Raw genomic sequence first — 20,604 nt, forward strand, 5'->3', positions numbered from 1 at the left:
AGCTGAGAAAAATGGAATGCAACAAGATTAGAAGCCATGAAAAAGGTCATATACCTAATCAATGACAGCAGAGATTTGAACCAAAGGATATCATAGACATTAACCACCTAAACACCCTGTTAAACTGCCTTTGTCCAGATAGTCTCACCTACCAAGCAGAACCTCTTGAATGCTAGATCAGGCAAAAGAGGTTTGGTTAACAATTGTCCTCGTCACTCACCTGGAATATATGCCCATTATAGCCAAATGTTGAAACAGAGGGTTGAAAGAATTAGTTAACTAAATAATAGGACTTGTCCTTCTGGGCAGTTTTTCTATTCTACTGATAATAATTAAAACCTCTGAACAAAATAAAAAGTAACCGCTAGAGAACTCTGAAAAGTCAACAAAGGCCAAACAGAGTGCAGAGGGGAGTTAAAACTCAGAAGCAAACCGCTTGGAAAAGGTGATACCGAACTTACGGTCTGAATCTAGCTAGACTCACTCCGTGTTTTTTTAAAAAATTCATTCTATGGATAATGAGATCCAGGGTTTTGACATCATATATCCTAAACAATCCATATACATTTCAAAATTAGATGATACATATTTTTTTTGGTGTGAATTTGCTATTAGCAGATTTAAGGAAGTTTTCCAGGCTGAAAGAAGTAACACTAAAGGAAACTTGACTTTTAAACAACTGAATACAGTCTTTTCCTGCACATATGGAGTACTACTTGCTCAAATAAGACTATACTTAAAACAAATTTAAAAGAACTGAAATCACATAGTACGTCATCTAAACACAAAGAAATAAGCTACTAAATCAGCGGCAACAAGCTATCTAAAAATTCTAGACATAAAAATCAGACAACACATATTTAAGTAGCCCATGAATCAAAGAAAATGTCACAAAGTAAACTAACTAATATATTTTAATTGAATAGCAATTAAAATGCAGCATTAGCATTGTGTATAGGATAATTTATAGCTTCAAATGCGTAAATCAGAACAGAAAGGTCTTTTAGAAAACTAGAAAAAAGGAAATTAATCCAAAAAAGCAGAAATAAGAGAATAAAAAAATGAGAGTAGCAATCAAAATGAAAATAAAACTTAAAACAATATAAACTACAATGAAACCAAAATCTGAATGCTTGAAAATATCAATATATACAATAACCGTTTAGCCAAACTAACAAAAGGAGAAATTAGGAATAACTCTAAAAGAGCATATAGATATGAAGCGACAAATGAATACAACAAAAACTCTAGATACAGAAATTCAACAGCTCTGACAAAAGGGACCAAAAGAAATAGGTAACCTGAAAAAAACTAAGAAGACCAAAGAAATTGCACATATAGCTTTTTAAAAATCCCAGCAAAGATGACCCCCAGCCCAGCTGATGCACTGGAAAATTCTACAAAATACTGCAGAATGAAGTTATGCCAAGTCCACATAAAGTTTTTTAGAAAATAGAAGAAGAGCTGATACTTTTTAACATTTTTTAAGGTCAGCACTATTCTGGTTTTAGATCCTAACAAAAACATTACAAGAAAATAAAAATATAGATAAAATTCTTCATGAAGACACATGTACATATTATTGACAAAATATTAGTAAGTAGAATACAGCATCATATAAGGGACAGAATTGTCTGCAAAGGGAAGCTTCTGGGAGTCACTGGAAGATATACCTTTATATCTTTTTTTTTTTTTTTTGTCTTTTTCCTTTTTATCGGTACCAGGGATCAAACTCATGACTGCCTGCTTGCAAGGCAGGAGCTTATGCCGCTGAGCTAAATCCCCAGCCCCTACTTTTATATCTTGATATGATACTGGTTTTACAATCATTAATGTTCATTAAAACACACAAAAATCTGCACTTATTTCATATTATGTAAATTATATCCCAATAGATATGGTTATAAACAACAAAAGTCTGACCATATGACAGGTTACAAAGCAAGCTATTGAAATTTTGAAAACTCAGTATGATGATCAATTTCTTTTGTGATTTCATTTAAATTAGAAAGGAATGATCAAAGTAATTTTTTTTTGTCTTTTTCGTTTTTATCGGTACCAGGGATCGAACTCATGACTGCCTGCTTACAAGGCAGGCGCTTATGCCACTGAGCTAAATGCCCAGCCCCAATCAAAGTAATTTTAAGAATTCGATATGGAAACTACAAAACCAGACCAAACTACCTTCTTATTCTCTTTTTCCTTTATTATACTAATAAAATTCCACCTGTGCCTACAATTAAATCTCACCCTACTCTTTGTCTTTGAACCTGAGCTTAACTGAGGAAGGAAAAATTCAATGAAGTAAACTGGTCACGCTTTAAATTCATATCAATATCCTTGCAATGCACCCTCAGTGATACTGCACAATAATTCAATTTCCCATTCCAATTCTCCCCTACTCTCCACCATCCTTCTCTCTCTCATGTCTCTTTCTATTCACTGATGTTAACTTTGCATCCTATTTTTCTGAGAGGAGAACTTCTGTGAGAAAAAAACTTCCACAGGTACCAAATATGGCATCTGAAAACATTCCTGAATATGTTTCTGCCTTCACGTACAAAGACCACAACACAGGAAGGACACTAGGAGACAAGGAGGTAGATCTCTTGCAAATGGGAAGGGGTTTTAGAGACTGAAGGTAAAAGGAGAGGGAGAAGGGAAGGAGAAATAAGTAGAATAAATATATGTCATGCACAGAAACCTAATAACCTCATGAATATAAACATTTTATGTCATAAACATGGAATAAAATTAATGTGTCAACAAAAAGGAAAATGGGGAAAGGAGAACTAAAGGAGAATGGAGGGATAGGGGATTTTAAAAAGAACCACATTATGTACATAGACCCCAATATATGATATAAACTGCAAATACTGCAAACACATACTAATAAAAAACACACACAAACTCCAAGTATTTCATGCCTTTTTCCTATTACTGCAGATTACACTGCCATGCTCCTATGTAATGGGAACTCTCCATATAACAAATTCCCTCCTCCACTCAAGTGCCCTGCTCCACAACTGCTGCTCTCTCTTCTGAATCAGCTATTTTTCTTTTTTGCTCGTCAATTATTTCTATTTGCAATCTCTCATCTTAAAAACAAAACAGCAACAACAAAAATCTACCATTTGACTCTCTACATCATTGTTTTTGCTACCATTATACTTTTCTGACCCCTTTTAAAGTAAAACTGAAAATTATTCACTTCATTCTTCTTTTCGTACTCTCAAACTAGCCAGAGGCTATCTCCATCATGCAGTCGAGTTTGTTCGTGTAAGCCAATATGATTTCATACTGTAAAATCAAACAGCTAATTTGCAGTTATAATCTTTCTTATCTATCAGAAACATCCAACCTAATTTAGTACATTCTTTTCCTAATACATTTTTTTTCATTTTTAAAATTTTTTTAATTGGCACCAGGGATCGAACTTATGACTGCCTGCTTACAAGGCAGGCGCTTATGCCGCTGAGCTAAATCCCCAGCCCCCCTAATACATTTTTATTACTTGCGTTCTATAATGCAATTTCTTTGTTCCTTCCACATCTAACATACTGCTCCTTGTTCATCTCCTTTGACTTTCTTACTTCTCTACCTCTAAACACTGGGGATTTCTTTCCTAGTCCTCAGAAGTTTTCCTATCTATATTTACTCTGTATGTTTGCAGTTTTCAATTTTTTCATTGCAATAAATGGTTAACACACACAAACAAAAACAAAATATATTTTACATTATGACCCAAAACTTATATAACGCATTTCTGTGTATGTTTACACAATGGAACCTTTCCATTAATTCTAAAATCCTATTCTCAACACACTAAATTGATTATATGACTTAAAAATGGGTTGCAACGAACAGTTTGAAACTACTTGCAATACTAACTCCTACATTTAGATTTCCTAAGCCCTAGATTTATATATCTAGCCATACAGACATTTACACCACATTTAATAAGTTTTTCATTTAATGAGTCAAATGTTGGTAACTAAACTCTCACACTCCTTTGCAAAATTTACCCCTTCACAGTCTTTTATGTCATTACTGATTCTCTGTAAATAAAAACTCCATTTTTCCAGGTCAAATTTCCTAAATTAATATTCACCCTTTAAGTGTGAATCCTGCCCCATTTCCCTGTATTTCTGCCGCCTGTACCCCATTACATCTGATAAGGAAATAAATCAAGATCACACAATTTTGTAGGAAATAGGTTCGTAGCTAAGGAAACTGCAAAGCTGAATCAAACAACTCAGAATTGAGTTAGCAGCTAGGTAAGAGGTCTTCACAAACTGTAGCCAACTTTCCTTGCTACCTCTTGGAGATACCTGTTAGACAGGTTGTCTTGACTTTTTCCTTTATTTTTATATTTCCAATTCCTTAAAGTCCTCAACCTGATACCCAGAATTCACTCCATCATTTCTTTCAGATTTTCCTCTAATATCATTCATTCAGAGACAAGGTGTCATTATGTAGTTTAGGCCTGACTTGTACTCACTATGTAGTCCAAAATGCTCTCAAATTTGCAATGATCTTCCTGTCTTAGCCTCCAAAGAGATAGAATTACAAGAGTGTATCACCATGCCTATTTTACCATTACTTGAAAAAGCGAGGTGTTCCATTACACCCTATGTAAAAACAGTATCATCTTATTCTCAATGGATATTTCTAATCTTATTCCCTGGTTATTGTTTCTTTGCAGTATTTATTGTCATCTGTGTCTAGATGTCTAGCTATAGAACTAAAATGTAAGGTCTGCAGGAGCAAAGTTCTCATCCTTTTTTCCTGACATACCCGTCTTCAAAATAGTGTCTGCAATAAAGTATAAATAAATGTGTATCTTCAGTTGTGCGTATCCAAATCACAGGAGAAATCTACAGTGTTCCTGGACATCTCCTACATGGCCTGAACTTTCAGCAAAATGGTTCCCAATCTTTTCCAATATCATACCTGAATATATAAGGTGGAGTATACTCTCATCAATATATGTCAACAATTTATATTATTCTTGGACAGAGCTTGGTCATCAGTGTTGTCTCTCAGGCCATAGTATAGTACATTGGCTTCCTTAAGAATAGTTTTCCCAATTGATTCTCCACATGCTGAAGACTGAAACTAGACCCATGTCTATCGCTATGCACAAAACTAAAATCTAAATGGATCAAAAATCTAAATATTAAAACAGAAACCCTAAATCTACTGGAAGACAAGGTAGGTAGAAGTCTTAAGAGACATAGCAGTAGGCAGAGAATTCATGAATACAACGCAAACTGCATGGGAAACACTTCAAAGAATCAACAACTGGGATATCATATTATTGAAAAGTTTCTGCACTTCAAAAGAAATCACCAACAGAGTGAAAAGAAAACCCACAGAATGGGAAAGAATTATAGCCCGCAACCCCTCAGACAAAGGACTTATATCCAGAGCATATAAAGAAGGAAAAACATCAAGCTCCCTAAATTCAAAGACCCCCTCCAAAAATGGGTATCTGAAATGAAGACACAGTTCTCAGATGAAGATATACAAATGGCAAATAAATACATGAAGAAATGTTTACCATCACTGGTCATTCGAGAAATGCAAATTAATACAGCACTAAGATTTCATCTCACTTCAGAAAGAATGGCTGCCATCAAGAAATCAACTGATAACAAATGTTGGAGAGGACGTGGGAAAAAGGAACACCTCTCCACTATTGGTGGGAGCGCAGAGTGTTGCAACCACTGTGAAAATCAGCATGGAGATTCCTCAAAAAACTAGGATTGGAAGTTCCATTCAATCCAGCTATTCCCCTACTGGGTATTTTCCCAGAAAAACTGAAAAGATCACGTCACAGAGATGTACGTGCACCCATGTTCATAGCAGCACAATTTGTGATAGCTAAATCTTGGAAACAACCAAGATGTCCATCAACCTCAGAGCAGATGAAAAAGATGTGGTATCTTTATACAATGGAATATTACTCAGCTATAAAAAGGATGATCTGGAGGCCTTCATAGGCAAATGGAGACAACTAGAAGCTATTCTCATTCGTGAAATAAACAAGAATCACATTTATAAATATCACACTGTGTCTCTAGTATAAACAGTAATAAGAAATGTAGGAGTAATAAATCCCAAAATGTGTTATTCCTATTATAAAAAAATGAGGAAAAGAAAGTACTCTAAAGGATAACTACATGTATGTTTAAGTGTATAGTATTTATAACCATATTACTAAGTTTTTGTTGGCTAGTTGAACCAGAACTGTTTGCAGTCTCACTGTTTGAATGTCCACTTTGTATGCTTCACTTTTGTAACTTGAACAACTCTTTGTAAGAGGACAATATGTAATTATCAACTAGTGATTTCATACTGTTAATTTTTTTGAAATTATGTATTATTTCTACCCTTTTTTCTGTTTTGTTTTTTTAAATAAAAAAATTTAAAAAAAATAACAAGATCAATACAAATAAATAAAAGTGCTTAAGTATATAAATACAAAGCACATGATAGATATTAGAAGGAAAAATAAACACTGGTTCTTACTAACATTCACAATAGATTTCTGTTTTCAAATAAAAGAATAGTTTTCCCTGGCCTATACTTTGATGTTCTTCTGTCAGCACAGATGAGTAATGCTTTGTAAAGTATCTTTTTTTCTTTTTCTTTTTTAGTACTGGGGATTGAACTCATGACCTCATGCTTGCCAGGCAGATTTGTAAAGTATCTTTATATCTCCATTAAGTAACTTTCTTAAGATCACACATTTAACAAACTAGAAGAACAAGAATTGATATAAACAATATCAAGTGTCATATTAATTACTGTACAATGATACCCTAATAAAATAGTCCATTTGAGACATTTCCTTGGGTCTGGAAGTCTTGGTCTCCTTTATGGTTTATATCTAAACACCCCTAAGACTGCATGTGCTCCCAGGTAGGGCTTTTGGGAGACAGCTACATCATGAGTGTGTCACGCACATCACTGGGTTAGTTCACTGGTGGGTTTATAGCTGGGTGTGATGTTGGGAGATAAAGCCTAGTGGGAAGAAGGGGTCAGTGTGGGTGTGGCCTGGAAGGATATACCTACCTATCTACCTACCTATTACATCTCTTTTCTCATTCCTTCCCCCTGCTCTGCCTCCCACTGCCATGCCATGAATCATTACTCTTCTGCTGCACCATTCTGCTATGCTGCTCTATCTTGGGAGTCAGGCAAATATGGACTAAAACAGCTATAAACTATGAGCCAAGATAACTTTTCCCTACTTCAATTGTGGGTGTTGGTTACTGTGTTTCAGCAATGAGAAAATAATGCAGACATATTTAACAGTTTAAAAGAATCACTCTGGTATAACAGCTAAGGACACAGAGATAAGCAAAAATCTACAATAAGACACCTCTACTTAGCAAGAGTTATTTGTCAGTGATAGTGCTTGTTTAGTGTCTGTAGTTATTATTTAATCACAAAAACTTCTCTAGACAAGTGAGACAAAAGTAAAACAAGACTAATCATTTTCTTGTCCTGCCTTTTGCTGTGTTTTTACTCAGAAGTTAACAAATACATAGACTTGTAGGTTTCTAATTGTTTACTGTCTACATCCAGAAATAGTTTTTCTCCAAGAAAAATTGACAGAAAGTTCCATTTAATGTAATCATAGTTGATCTCATCTAATGACTTAATGAAGAAATATACATGAAATTTATAAAAACAAAATACATACCAGTAGAGCAAACTATGCTTTTCAAAGTGTCAAAGAGAAAATAAACCAAGATACTCTTCTCAAAAAACATAAACTTACCTTAGCTACTTCTTCTTCTAATCGTTCTTGGTACTGTTTTTCTAGCAATGTAACCGTGTTTGCTTCTTGTTTCATTCCAAATTCACCAGAAAACTAAATTAAAAAGCAAGCAAAGTATGACATACCTATTGTCACTAATTATATACTTCTTGTTTTTGAGATCTACTCTCAAAATATTCTCACAGCATCACTATTTCTTAGAAAATTGTGGATATTCTCAGCAAAAAATAAATTTTGTTCCCCTTTTACTAAAAGCCTAATTCTAGTGAGTAATTGTCTTAAATAATTATACTTAGTATTGTGAATGTAGAAATACAGTACAAAGAGAAAACATTTACATACTTATAATATTGGGTGCTTGTTTATGATTATTCCACATACATTTTCTTGAGCTATTTTAATATGATCCAATTTTCCACAAATACAAATTATTTTCATCAATATAAAAGTAACCCTTTTTAGAAATGTAATCATATTCTCAGCATGTATCTATTTACCAGTAATCTGTTTCACCCAGACAGACACAGAGTAAAGGATGAGTGCAGAAGAATCAAGAATGTGGCTTTCTCTCCAGTATTCAGAATGAATACTGCAACATGCAATTATCTTTATTTTCTCTAGGAAGTAGGAGCTAAAAGTCTGGGGAGTGAAGATGAAGACTGAAGTTTTGCAGTTGGAGGTGTGAGAAACCTTTTGAGAATTAGGAATAATACAATATTGAGGAGGGGCAGAGAGTGGCTCAGCTAGAGGGCATGCAATGGAAAAGACAAGGAATGTTTTTATGTCATAAGCCTCTTGGGAAGGAGGCTTCATCCACTATTCCAGCTTTAGCACGTGGATTTTGGGAATTCCTAAATTATTCTAAAGATAGCTTGGTCTTACTTCTTGTGATGGAAAGAAAAAATTAATTGGTCATTGAAACTGATTTGTTACATAGCACACAAAGAGTTATAAAAACAAGACAAAAATTAAACTGTAACATATTTAGGCAAAATTTAACTTTCCATTTTTTCCTAGGCTATGGAAACATATTTTCTTTAGCTTAGGTTTTTATATTTTGCTTATGTCTGGAAAATATTTATGGGTAACTACTAAGCCACACATACAAAAATGAAAGAAAAAAGTCACTGCATTAACCCTTTAAAATAAAAATGTAACATCATACCTCTATTGTACCATCAATGTTTTCTTTTAGACAATATCCAGTGTGTTCTGTTCTCTGTCCAGCAGATGCTTTTACTGCTGCTGAATCAATGGAGGGACTAAATATAAATAAGAAAGGATGAAAGAATTAAAGTTGTGCATATGTTTTGCTATTCATCTAAAACTTATGCTATGCATAAAATGTGTACCAGGGCAAGAGAGACAAAAATGACAGATCAGGATTTACAGATATTGTAACTTAATTTATATTTTTGACAAATTTTTCCATTTAAAAATAACACGAATGATGCACAATTTTAACATATCACCAAATGAATTTTATAGCATTTTATAAAATTTACTATAAATGTACAATATAGAGCTATTAAAGGTATTGGTATTTTTTAAAAAAAGTTACCTTAGATTTAGCTGAGGTAAAAAGGTAGTATCTTTTACTAAAACTTGTTTTACACACGTGTGCATATCATAGAAAAAAGTCTCAAAGAACACATAGTAAAAGTAACAATGATTATCTTTAGTCAAACTGACATGCAGTGGCAATGAAGATTCTCATTTTAAGCAGTTATTTTTGGACTTTGATTTTACTCTATTCGCATACATCTTTTATGTATGTATGTATTCTAAATTCTACAATTATTTACTACTTTGTAAAAATGTTTCTCTTAAAATGTTTAACTTACCAGGTGTGATGGCACATGCTTGTAATCCTGACTACTCAGAAGACTAAGGCAGGGAGAATGTAAGTTTGAGACAAGTCTGGCAAACTTAGTAAGACTCCATCTTAAAATAAAAATGGCTGGGCATGTGTAGCTCAATAGTACAATGCTTCCCCTACTATCTATGATGCCCTGGGCTCCATCCCTACCCACAAGCTAACAAATACACAGATTTCTGGATTTCAAGTTAATTAAAATGAACAAACATCCTAAAGAGTTAAAATAGGTAACAACAATGAGTTAAGATTAGTGTTTAAGAAACATGAGAAAAAATAAAAGGAGAAAATTTGTAAGTCTCACTTTTGGAAAATATAATTCTTCACTGTCATTTTCATGTGTAACTACCTATACTGTCTTTATTCCATCCTCCTCTTGCTTACATTCTCCTAATGTCTTCTACTCTTTTCAAAATTGACCATATATAAGCTATATCATTATCCCATTCATTATATGTAATTAATCTGTATTGATGTTCACTTGGCTGTTTCCAAATGTTCACTATGAAGAACAATGCTGTAAGATTCTTACAAGTATATCTCTGTATCTTTCCACAGGTATTTTTTATGTGATAAATCTTATAACTTGTTAAACTCATTGCTTGAAATCTGAGTATAGTATCATATTTCAAATTATTTCACTTGCATAACAGTATCACTTAAGTGTTCTCTTACAACTTCAATAATGTGTATGAACATCTTAAAACTTTGCAAGAATATGTCTTAATTTCTGAGGGTAAATTTTCTTTCAAATGCTACTGTATATGTAAATTTCTCTCCTGCTACAAAATATATATTCATATTTCCTATCCATCTCATCTTTCTAAAAACTTTGCTACCCTTTCCTTTCTTAACTTTCTCACTATTTTGTCTGTTTTTCTCAGTACCCCTTACATACATAATTTGGGGCCTTGCCTTTGTTTCTTAGTTCTTATTTTCATAGTTGAGAATACCATTCTGATTATCCACTCATTTAACCTTAACTGCAAAACACTGCTTAGCCCACAACAACTGGGTTTTGTAAGCTTTATAAAGTGAAACAAAAAACAACAACAAAAAAACCTAACACCGAATTCACTACTTCTTTCCTACAATGAAGCTATTACTTAATTTACTGCCAGATTTCACTATGTATATTAATGTACCATCATTATCCATACTCAATAGGCCCAAATAACAGAAGGTTCTTTATAATTTTCCCCTATGCTTGGATCTCAATATTCATCAAAATATTCTGATATTTACCCTTCATTTCTATTCCCTGATACTACTCTATAGGCAGTATTACAGAAAGTACATTAAAAATGCTATACAGATCTAGTATTAAATCCTGCCACTTTAGTTGAATCACTAGGGCTATAATTCCCAAACATGCTATTTTAAAAATTATTTGTGAACAATTACGTCATGATTAGATTGAAGTACCTGGAAACAAAGGGCTACTTTATGTAAATCTTATTTTTTTTTCACAGCAGTTGTCAAGGTTCTTCCCAGTTATTCATCTTCATAATGTTAATAATAATTATTAACCTTATTGTTACACAGAAATGTCTAAAAATTTGCTGATAGTCATATACCAGTAAAAGTCAAAAAGCAGTCTAATGCAAATTCATCTGACTTGAAAACCCATGGTCTTTCCAATTCCATAGTATTTTTCTAAAATACTTCCCAGTATGAAGTTTTCAAATGATTATACAATAAATGACAATTATTTTTCTTAAACAAAACAAGTTCGCATGTAAAGAACTGTAAAAGTTTAATTCAAATTGTGCTATCACTGTTTTAAAATATGTGACACAAGAACCCTAGACTCGTTAGTATAAAAACGAACACGGCAATGAGTAACATTCTTCAACAGGAAAGGTAGTAAATTAATAGTCTTAACGGCAAAATTTTGTAAACACATTTCAACTGAGCAGTATGGAAATTAAGACAGGTAGTGAGGTGACAGTAGTCCAAAGATAGGGACAGCAAAACAATCCTGAATTTCCACATTTCTTCACACATTTGGAAAGAAAGCATCACTAATTAAAGGGAAATTGTTTGAAATGCAGTGATTAGTTAATAGATTTCTTGCTATCTACCTATTTTCTTTGATATCAGAAAGTCTCAAGCAGTGGTTTCCAAATGGTCGGCCGGGGGTCTCACAATTATCTTATTAAAAACAAACATTTTCAGATTCCTTCTTAAGTCTTCACTCTCCAGATGTACAATCCAGGAATCTGTAATTGTGAATACACACACACACACACACGTGTGTGTGTGCATATTATAAAGCCTCTTAACCACTAATCTTGAAAAACTAGAAGCTTTGTAGGCTATTCCAATACCAAATGAACAACTCCAAAAGCACACACAGGCCCTCAAAAACACAGGGACTAACAGATTACTTGCAAAGAATTACGGACATTCTGCATTTTGTCCTCCTTGACCACCACAAAAATCTCTGCTGAGGTTCCATCAGCAAGTGCCTATGTAGACATCAGTCCTACAGAAAGAGAGTCAGCCAAAACCGGATTACAACTCAAGGGTTTGCACAGAAGTAATTATACAGGAAAGCACGTTTCCCTCCACTAAGGTATACACTAGGGCATATTACCCTATAGTAAGCTATACAGTATTCATTTAACAAATATTTATGGAGTACTTACTATGTGGAGGAAATATTATAGATATTTAGAATATAAGAGTGACTTAAATGGATAAAGAGCCTACCTCCCCTCTACAGTTTAAAGTTCTTCCATGAGACAAACAATAAAGAAAATAAGAATAAAATCCCCTCCAGATTTATATACTTTTATATATGTGGATATACAAAATATATGCAATGTTTAGATACCCTATAAATAACAAATAATGTACATATATGTAAAATGGATCATGTTAATACAGAAAAAAACCAAAAGGCTACAGGCTTCTAGGGCACGATTTTAATTTCCGGAGGATGATCAAGAAAGGCCTTAGGAGACCATGACATTTACAGATAGACGCAAAGAGAGATGATCATGTTGGCCATCCAGATACCTAGGAATGAGCATTCTAGGTAAAGGAAACAGCCAATGAAAAACCCTAAACTTGGAGCAAACTAATCTTGTGGACACCAGGGAGTGTTTGGTTTAGGAACAGAAGAACAGACAGGGTCTGGGATTTAGCTCAGCGATATAAGCGCCTTCCTAGTGAGTGCAAGGTCATGAGTTCAATCCCTGGCATCAACAATAAATAAATAAATAAATAAATAAAAAAGAAAGACAGATAAGTCAGTAGGAATAGGGACTCACTGTGCAGGACCTGCTAAGATAGGATGCGAGCAGGAGAGCACTGAAATAACCCCTCCAGTCTTAAGTGTTAAAAGCAAGGTCTGGCACCTGTACTGACTATTCAGAAAAGAGAAAGAAGGAAAAGTCAGAGTAATCTAGGAGAGGGATGATGACTGTAGAGACTAGTAGGCCAGTGAGGAATGATTCAGTTCAAATACACATTGAAGGCTTACTTTTTAAAAAGATTTCTTCGTAGATTGGAATAAATATGTAAGAGAAAGAACAGTCATGATAGATGAAGATGGCTGCAGAAGGTATAAATTTTGAGAGGGTCCATAACTCTATTTGGTGATGGTGAATTTGAATATCAGACAATTAAGTGAAGGGAATTCAGCTAAGAATGGACAATGGTATCTTAGTTACCATATCAAAGCAACAAGACTGCCAGGCATGGTAGTGCAGGTACAGGTATACCTGTGATCCCAGCACTTTGGAGGCTGAGGCAGAAGAGTTCTAGGCCAGCCAGGGCTACAAAGTGAAACCTTGTCTCAGAAAATAAATAAATAAATAGTAGCAAAGCTTAGGCATAGAATAAACAAATACATGTTCCAGACTGATGAACCCAGAAAATTAACATCTCTATAAAAGTATAAGTAGACTGAGCCAGGTTCTGGCACAGGGATTGGGAGGAGACTCGGCAAGAAGACAAAGTATGCCTTCCCATGGGCTAGGTTATGCCACGGAGATCAGGAGAAGACAGTAATAAGTCAAAGCATGCTTTCTCATGAGCCAGCTGGTACATGGGCTGGGAAACTAGAAGAGCATATCCATCAGTCATCTCTCAACCTTCCTGGTAAGCACCTGGCTGACTGCGAGGACTCACCTGGCAACCTGAGCAACTATTCTAAAGATATCAATATGTGGTGCAACCAGTACTGTTAAATTCCTAACATACTGTTTTTAAAACCTATATAGCTATGGGGTTTTTTTGTGTGTGTAGGGTTTTTTTTTTTGTTTTTTGTTTTTTTTTGTCATTTTGCTTTTGTTGTTTTTTAGATTGGTTTGCATCTTGATTTTTCTGGTTTTTCTTTTTTATTTTTAAAATTAAAAAATCATACAAAAGATATTGTGAATTGGGAAGAAACTGTTCAAAAGAAAAGACAAACTGTAATAGGGGAAAGGAAGAATGGGCAAAAGGAAAAAAATATATGTATGTATGATAGTTATACAGCTAGTTTCTATTTGTTCTTGACAACAACGTTTTGTACCAATACTGTTTAGATATCATGCCTATGTCCTGTACTCTGAATAACTACAAGACAAAAATATGCAATATATCTAGTATTGTAACTGTCCTGCTACCCTGTTTTGAAACTCATTTTCACTGTTTATTTTATTCTTTAAAATTAAAATAAAAAAGTATAAATACAATTTTTCTTAAATTATACTTTACTCTTAAGCATTACAGAAGATACGACCATGGATTGTTACTAAGTTATAAGAACTACTGAACAAAATTGTAAGTAGACAGATACCTTAGCTGAACTGTGGACTCACTAACAGTTTGCAGCTTCTCCTGTAAAATTTGGTTCTCTACCCCATAGTTTTCTTCCTTTTTTTTCAACTGTCGCTGCAAAGAGGATACGAGGTTTTCTAAGTCTTGAACTTGTTCTTTAAGATGTTTCACTTTTTCTGTATCTTGCAGAGAAGATAATGTGCTTTTATGATTGACATCTATGTTACAGGAATAGAAAAAAATGCACATTTCACTACCAATTTGCTAGTGCAATAACACAACTACTTGTGTGAACAAAAAATAGTCATTCTTCCTTGAGAAAACTGATAGCAATGTAGTTTGACTTGTTCTGATAAAAACACAACACAGAATAATTTTTTCCTACCATCTGCCTATAGTATCACTAAAATCAAACATTTTATTACTTTAAATTTAAAACAAAATAAAATATAAAGTTAGTTAGAGGGACCAGAGATCACTAGTCCATATACTTTTCATATTAAGGATGAGAAAATTAAGACCAGACAAATTACAGTAAAATATTTAACTTAACCAAGTTATCTCATCTTTCAAAACAAAATTGTATTTTGTAAATTATTAGGTATTTTGTATAAAAATACAAAAATGTGACTTATTATCGAAATTTACCGATGTTTTGCAAGCTGGTCATCTGAGAATGGATTGACAAAGACTCAGTTTCCTCTTTTGACAGATTTTCTTTGGTAAATTCAAATTTCACACCATCTGTTTGTTGTTCTTGAACCTGTGAAAATGACAATAGAGCAAAGATGTAAATTTGTTACTTCAAAATCTGTACTAAGGTGATTTTACATTTAAGATCTTTTTAAGCACCCAGAATTTTGACAGTTTTATACAAATACCATCTCTTCTAGATAATTCCTGTTCTCTTCTGAAAAGATTCATACCCTATTATTTTCATGGCATGAAAATAATACTAGTAATGTTCTTGAATATAATGAAAAAAAATTTCATTTTCATGAAATTGAGTACTTCATAAAATTCTAGTAGAAAGTTCATCAAAATACTTGTGACTTCATCTCTGAAATTCTAATTCACACACATTTTTTATTATAAATACCTGGCAAATTATTCATTTCTAGAGAGCAGGTGGTAATCAAGTAGTTGACAAATTATATATTTTACAATAAATGTAAGGAAGAAAATAATAAAAACAGATACATATTGGCTCATTTTCTTAACTATTAAAACTGGGAGGCACTATGTCATATACATGGGTATTAAATTTATTCACTCATCAAATATTTAATAACCTGTGTGACAAACTGTGACAGCAGAGATAGAATATAGTATCAGTAAAAAGAAAAATAAACTTTATCTCACCTCACAGAATTTATCAACCAGTTGAGGAAATAAAATTTAACTATTCTACAAAGAAGTAAACTATAAAGTGTGAATATAAAAGCTAACAAAATGCAAGACTAATATGGACCCGAATATGGACAAGTAAAATTCTATTTGGGCCTCGATCTTTTGGGGAATGATGTGGAAAGACTGTAAGACAAGTCACATTATTTTAGTGCTCCTCTGCTCTCATAGTATCTTAATGAGTCTCTATTTCTTCCTGCCTTGTCTGTCCTTCAGTTCCCAAGCCAAACAACTTCCCTAGAGTCCTCAAATGATTAGTTTGCTCCAAGTTTAGGGTTTTTCAATGACTATTTCCTTTACTTAGAATGCTCATTCCTAGGTATCTGGATGGCCAACATGATCATCTCTCTTTGCGTCTATCTATAAATGTCATGGTCTCCTAAGGCCTTTCTTGATCATCCTCTGGAAATTAAAATCGTGCCCTAGAAGCCTATAGCCTTTTGGTTTTTTTCTGTATTAACATGATCCATTTTACATATATGTACATTATTTGTTATTTATAGGGTATCTAAACGTTGCATATATTTTGTCTATCCACATATATAAAAGTATATAAATCTGGAGGGGATTTTATTCTTATTTTCTTTATTGTTTGTCTCATGGAAGAACTTTAAACTGTAGAGGGGAGGTAGGCTCTTTATCCATTTAAGTCACTCTTATATTCTAAATATCTATAATATTTTCTCCACATAGTAAGTACTCCATAAATATTTGTTAAATGAATACTGTATAGCTTACTATAGGGTAATATGCCCTAGTGTATACCTTAGTGGAGGGAAACGTGCTTTTCTGTATAATTACTTCTGTGCAAACCCTTGAGTTGTAATCCGGTTTTGGCTGACTCTGTTTCTGTAGGACTGATGTCTACATAGGCACTTGCTGATGGAACCTCAGCAGAGATTTTTGTGGTGGTCAAGGAGGACAAAATGCAGAATGTCTGTAATTCTTTGCAAGTAATCTGTTAGACCCTGTGTTTTTGAGGGTCTGTGTGTGCTTTTGGAGTTGTTCATTTGGTATTGGAATAGCCTACAAAGCTTCTAGTTTTTCAAGATTAGTGGTTAAGAGGCTTTATAATATGCACACACACACACGTGTGTGTGTGTGTGTGTGTGTGTGTGTGTGTGTATTCACAATTACAGATTCCTGGATTGTACATCTGGAGAGTGAAGACTTAAGCAGAAATCTGAAAATGTTTGTTTTTAATAAGATAATTGTGAGACCCCTGGCCGACCATTTGGAAACCACTGCTTGAGACTTTCTGATATCAAAGAAAATAGGTAGATAGCAAGAAATCTATTAACTAATCACTGCATTTCAAACAATTTCCCTTTAATTAGTGATGCTTTCTGTCCAAATGTGTGAAGAAATGGAAGATGTGTGGAAATTCAGGATTGTTTTGCTGTCCCTACCTTTGGACTTGTCACTTCCCTTCTTTGTCCAGAATAACTTGATTCTGTGAGCTTTATAAAGTGTTTACTTACCAAAGTGATAAAGAAAAAATCTAACACGGAATTCATAAGTAAGAGCACTTGTGCAAAAGCCAGTTTGGACCACAAATTAAGTTCAAGACCAGCCTGAACTGCACTGTAAGAACCTGACTTTAAAAAAAAAAAAAAAAAAAAAAAAAAAAAAAAAAAGAGAGGAATAAGACAATGAGGAAGACAAACCTATTCTGTAAGCAGTGCAGGTAATTATCTATTCACAAGGGCTTAATATGTATTAAAAAGGAGGAAATAAAGCTCACAAAGAAGGTTTATCTAAATTACAATGGGGAGAGAGTTTCAAAGTGGCTAGATCAGATGAACAAAGGATGCTATCACAGCAGAAGAATAGCAGAATAAAAGCTACTTCCCAAGAAGACTGTTCACTATTCTTCAACTGGTCACTATTCTTCAATTATCCTCTGCCCTCTTACCTTCCACATATATTTCAACAGGGAATTTTCCCTCCTATTTCCAAAAGAAAATTCAGGTAAATTCTTAAGATTCTAGCTCAATATTTTTATATTTTCATCTAACTTGCTCAGTAAGGCCTTTCCTGTAGGCTAAGCAAGCACTGTACCAACAGGAGGAAATAAACGATATAATCAAAGATTCCCCTGCTTCTGAAAGTCTAGAGTACACTGAAAGGCAGAAGAGTAAACAAGTAATTACCATAACATGAGAATGTGGTGCAACTGCGGGAACATGAAAGACACAAGGATTACCAAGTATTTAAGCTTCAGAAGCTAAGAGAGAAAAAGAAATGTCTGAATCTAGGAAAACAAGAAGATGACACCAATGGAGTAACGGTTGAACCAACTATAACAAGAAAGAATAAACCAACAGATTACAGTAGATGGACAGTATTAGGAAGAACAGCATGCAAAAAAGCCCTTGGTTGTAAAGATGATAATTCATTTGGAAAACTAAGTATTTCAATAAGGCTGAAGTGAGGATTAAAACGTTATGCAGTGAGGTACTGGGTGCTGACTCTGATTCCGTCAAACTCCAGCATGCCTCTACAACTGTGGCTAATTTTGTTTAAACGGGAAATTCACTCTTTACAGAAGAGTTAACATAGCTGCCCTGAAATGGGTTATCTTTAGAAACATCTGCTGGAGTCTGTAAACTTAACTAGTGAACAGTTCCTTACACTAATATAACACTTTGCATAAGTGGTAAGCATGGTTTAACTATGCCTAAACTGTCCACGTGGTGCAGTCTGTGCTGAAACATGCTTTGCTTCTGGAAGTCTAGATTTTGGTATACTGGAAAGAGGGTGCAAACTACCTGATACATGACAGAAAACTGTGGACTATTGAGCTTAGTTAAGTTTTTCTTTGGTAGACGACATTTTGCACATACTGTCAAACTTAAGCTGGAGGAATTAATGTCCTATAAATAAATCTACTAGGAAAGTCTGTGTCTGATTTCCTCTAGATTTTGTCCTGTGCACCATTTCAAACTTTTCCAAAGCTGAGTTTGCTTTGTATCCTTTTGCTATAAAACATCTTAGGCTTAAATATAACTATATGTTAACTTCTGTTTTTTGGTTTCCAGTTTTAATTACTATGTGTTAACAGTACAAGATGATTACATTCCTTGTGGAGAGGTTTTAATTCTTTCCCTCCTTTCACTCCCTCCCCTTCCATCTCTTGATTCCTTTCTCATCTGAAAAAGATCTCCCTTCCTATTATTTTTTATTTTGCTCTTCACATTTTGAGTCTCTCAAATAAAATAAATTTAATGTGTCTGAGTTATTTCATAACATTATGGTCTTATGGTGCATCTGTAGTTTCTATATTCTTACAAATGACTCAAATGTACCCTTCTTAATGGCACAGTAGTGCTCTAGATGTACTTAAGAATACTAATTTTCTTCATCTATCCTTCTACTGATGGACATACAGGCTGTTTCCATGATCTGGCTATTATGAATTGTGCTGCCCTAAACATGTGTATGCATGTATCACTATACATGGGTAGTACGCATGGATAACTTAATTCTTGTGGGATGATACCCAAAAGGGAATTAGCCTAGTCAAACAGAATGTCTAGTTCTAATGTTTTGAGGACTCTCCCTACTGGTTTCTATACTAATTATATTGGCTTACATTCCCACCAGCAATACAGATGGGCTCCTTTTTTTCTAGTACTTCGCATCACCTGTTACTTGGTTTCCTGATAATGGTAATGCTGGAGTAAGATGGAATCTCAGTATTGTTTTAATTTGCATTTCTCTAATGGACAATTTTGTTCAGTGTTTTTTCATGTATTATTGGTCATTCATAGTTTTTTAAATTTAAAGGATACTTTTATTAGTTTCTGTAATCAAACCCATGTAGCTAAGACCTTATGTATTTAATATAGTATGTTACTCCTGTACAAATGGGAAAAATTTAGTTTAACATTTTTAGACCAATATGGCTGTTAATTTCTGTACAATGCTAACTTAACGCAGTAAACTGGGATAAATTTTTCCAAAGTTGACGGCACAAAGTTTCAAAAAATTCAAATTATATATATATGTATTTATATAAAAAGACCTATAATAGCAATATGTTATGCATCAATAGCATCAACAGTTTTTCCAGGTTCTGTTGCTGTATAACATTTGTACTTCTTAAGAAGCATCCATTCATTTTTCTGTGTTTTTGACTGGGTATTTTATTTTGATTGACTCTTTTAAGTTTTTGTTCTTTTTTGAGTTGTTTATATATTCTAGAATGGATTACAGATCTCCATCTGATGAAGAGTTGACAACAATTGTCCCGTTCTGCAGGTTGGCTCTTCATTGTACTGGCTGTATCCTTTGCTATGCAGATGCTTTTTAATCTGATATAATGCCATTTGTTTATTTTTGGTATTATTTCTTGTGTGACTGAGGTTTTGTTCAGAAAGTCTTTGTCTATGCCTATGTTTTTAAATAAGAGTTTTACCTATTTTATCTTCTAGTAGACAGTGTTTCTACCTCAACATTTAGATCTTTGATGTATTTTGATTTTAGATTATAGATGGTAAAATACATAGATTTAGACTCAATCTTCTATACGTGGATAGCCAATTTTTCCCAGCACCCTTTTTCAAAGAGGGTACCTTTCCTACAATGTATGTTTTTGGCTACTTTGTCAAGGATCAAATAGCTGAATGTGTCTGGGGTGTTTTGTTTTCTCTATCTGTTCTACTGATCCTCCTGTCTTTGTGCAGTATGCTGCTTTTATCACTGTAGTTTTGTAATGGAATTTCAAGTCCTAGATTATGATATCTCCTGCTTT

The 20,604-nt window shown here is 33.8% G+C and overlaps 1 protein-coding gene across 8 annotated transcripts in view; it reads right to left on the bottom strand.

The window, feature by feature from the left end:
• The window catches only part of Akap9 (A-kinase anchoring protein 9), a 163,484-nt gene that overhangs the window by 92,362 nt on the left and 50,518 nt on the right, over positions 1–20,604 (bottom strand). For all 8 annotated transcript variants that reach the window (XM_063242911.1, XM_063242921.1, XM_063242902.1 and 5 more), the window contains 4 exons: positions 15,090–15,204; positions 14,461–14,659; positions 8,958–9,054; positions 7,793–7,885 (listed from right to left, as the gene is read on the bottom strand). In XM_063242911.1, the coding sequence (XP_063098981.1) occupies positions 7,793–7,885; positions 8,958–9,054; positions 14,461–14,659; positions 15,090–15,204 (504 nt within the window). The remainder of the gene's footprint in view (positions 1–7,792; positions 7,886–8,957; positions 9,055–14,460; positions 14,660–15,089; positions 15,205–20,604) is intronic.

The sequence above is a fragment of the Cavia porcellus genome, unplaced genomic scaffold (assembly GCF_034190915.1).
Source record: "Cavia porcellus strain 051 isolate PalLab524CR breed Dunkin Hartley unplaced genomic scaffold, mCavPor4.1 scaffold_2, whole genome shotgun sequence".
Classification (NCBI taxonomy): Eukaryota; Metazoa; Chordata; class Mammalia; order Rodentia; family Caviidae; genus Cavia; species Cavia porcellus.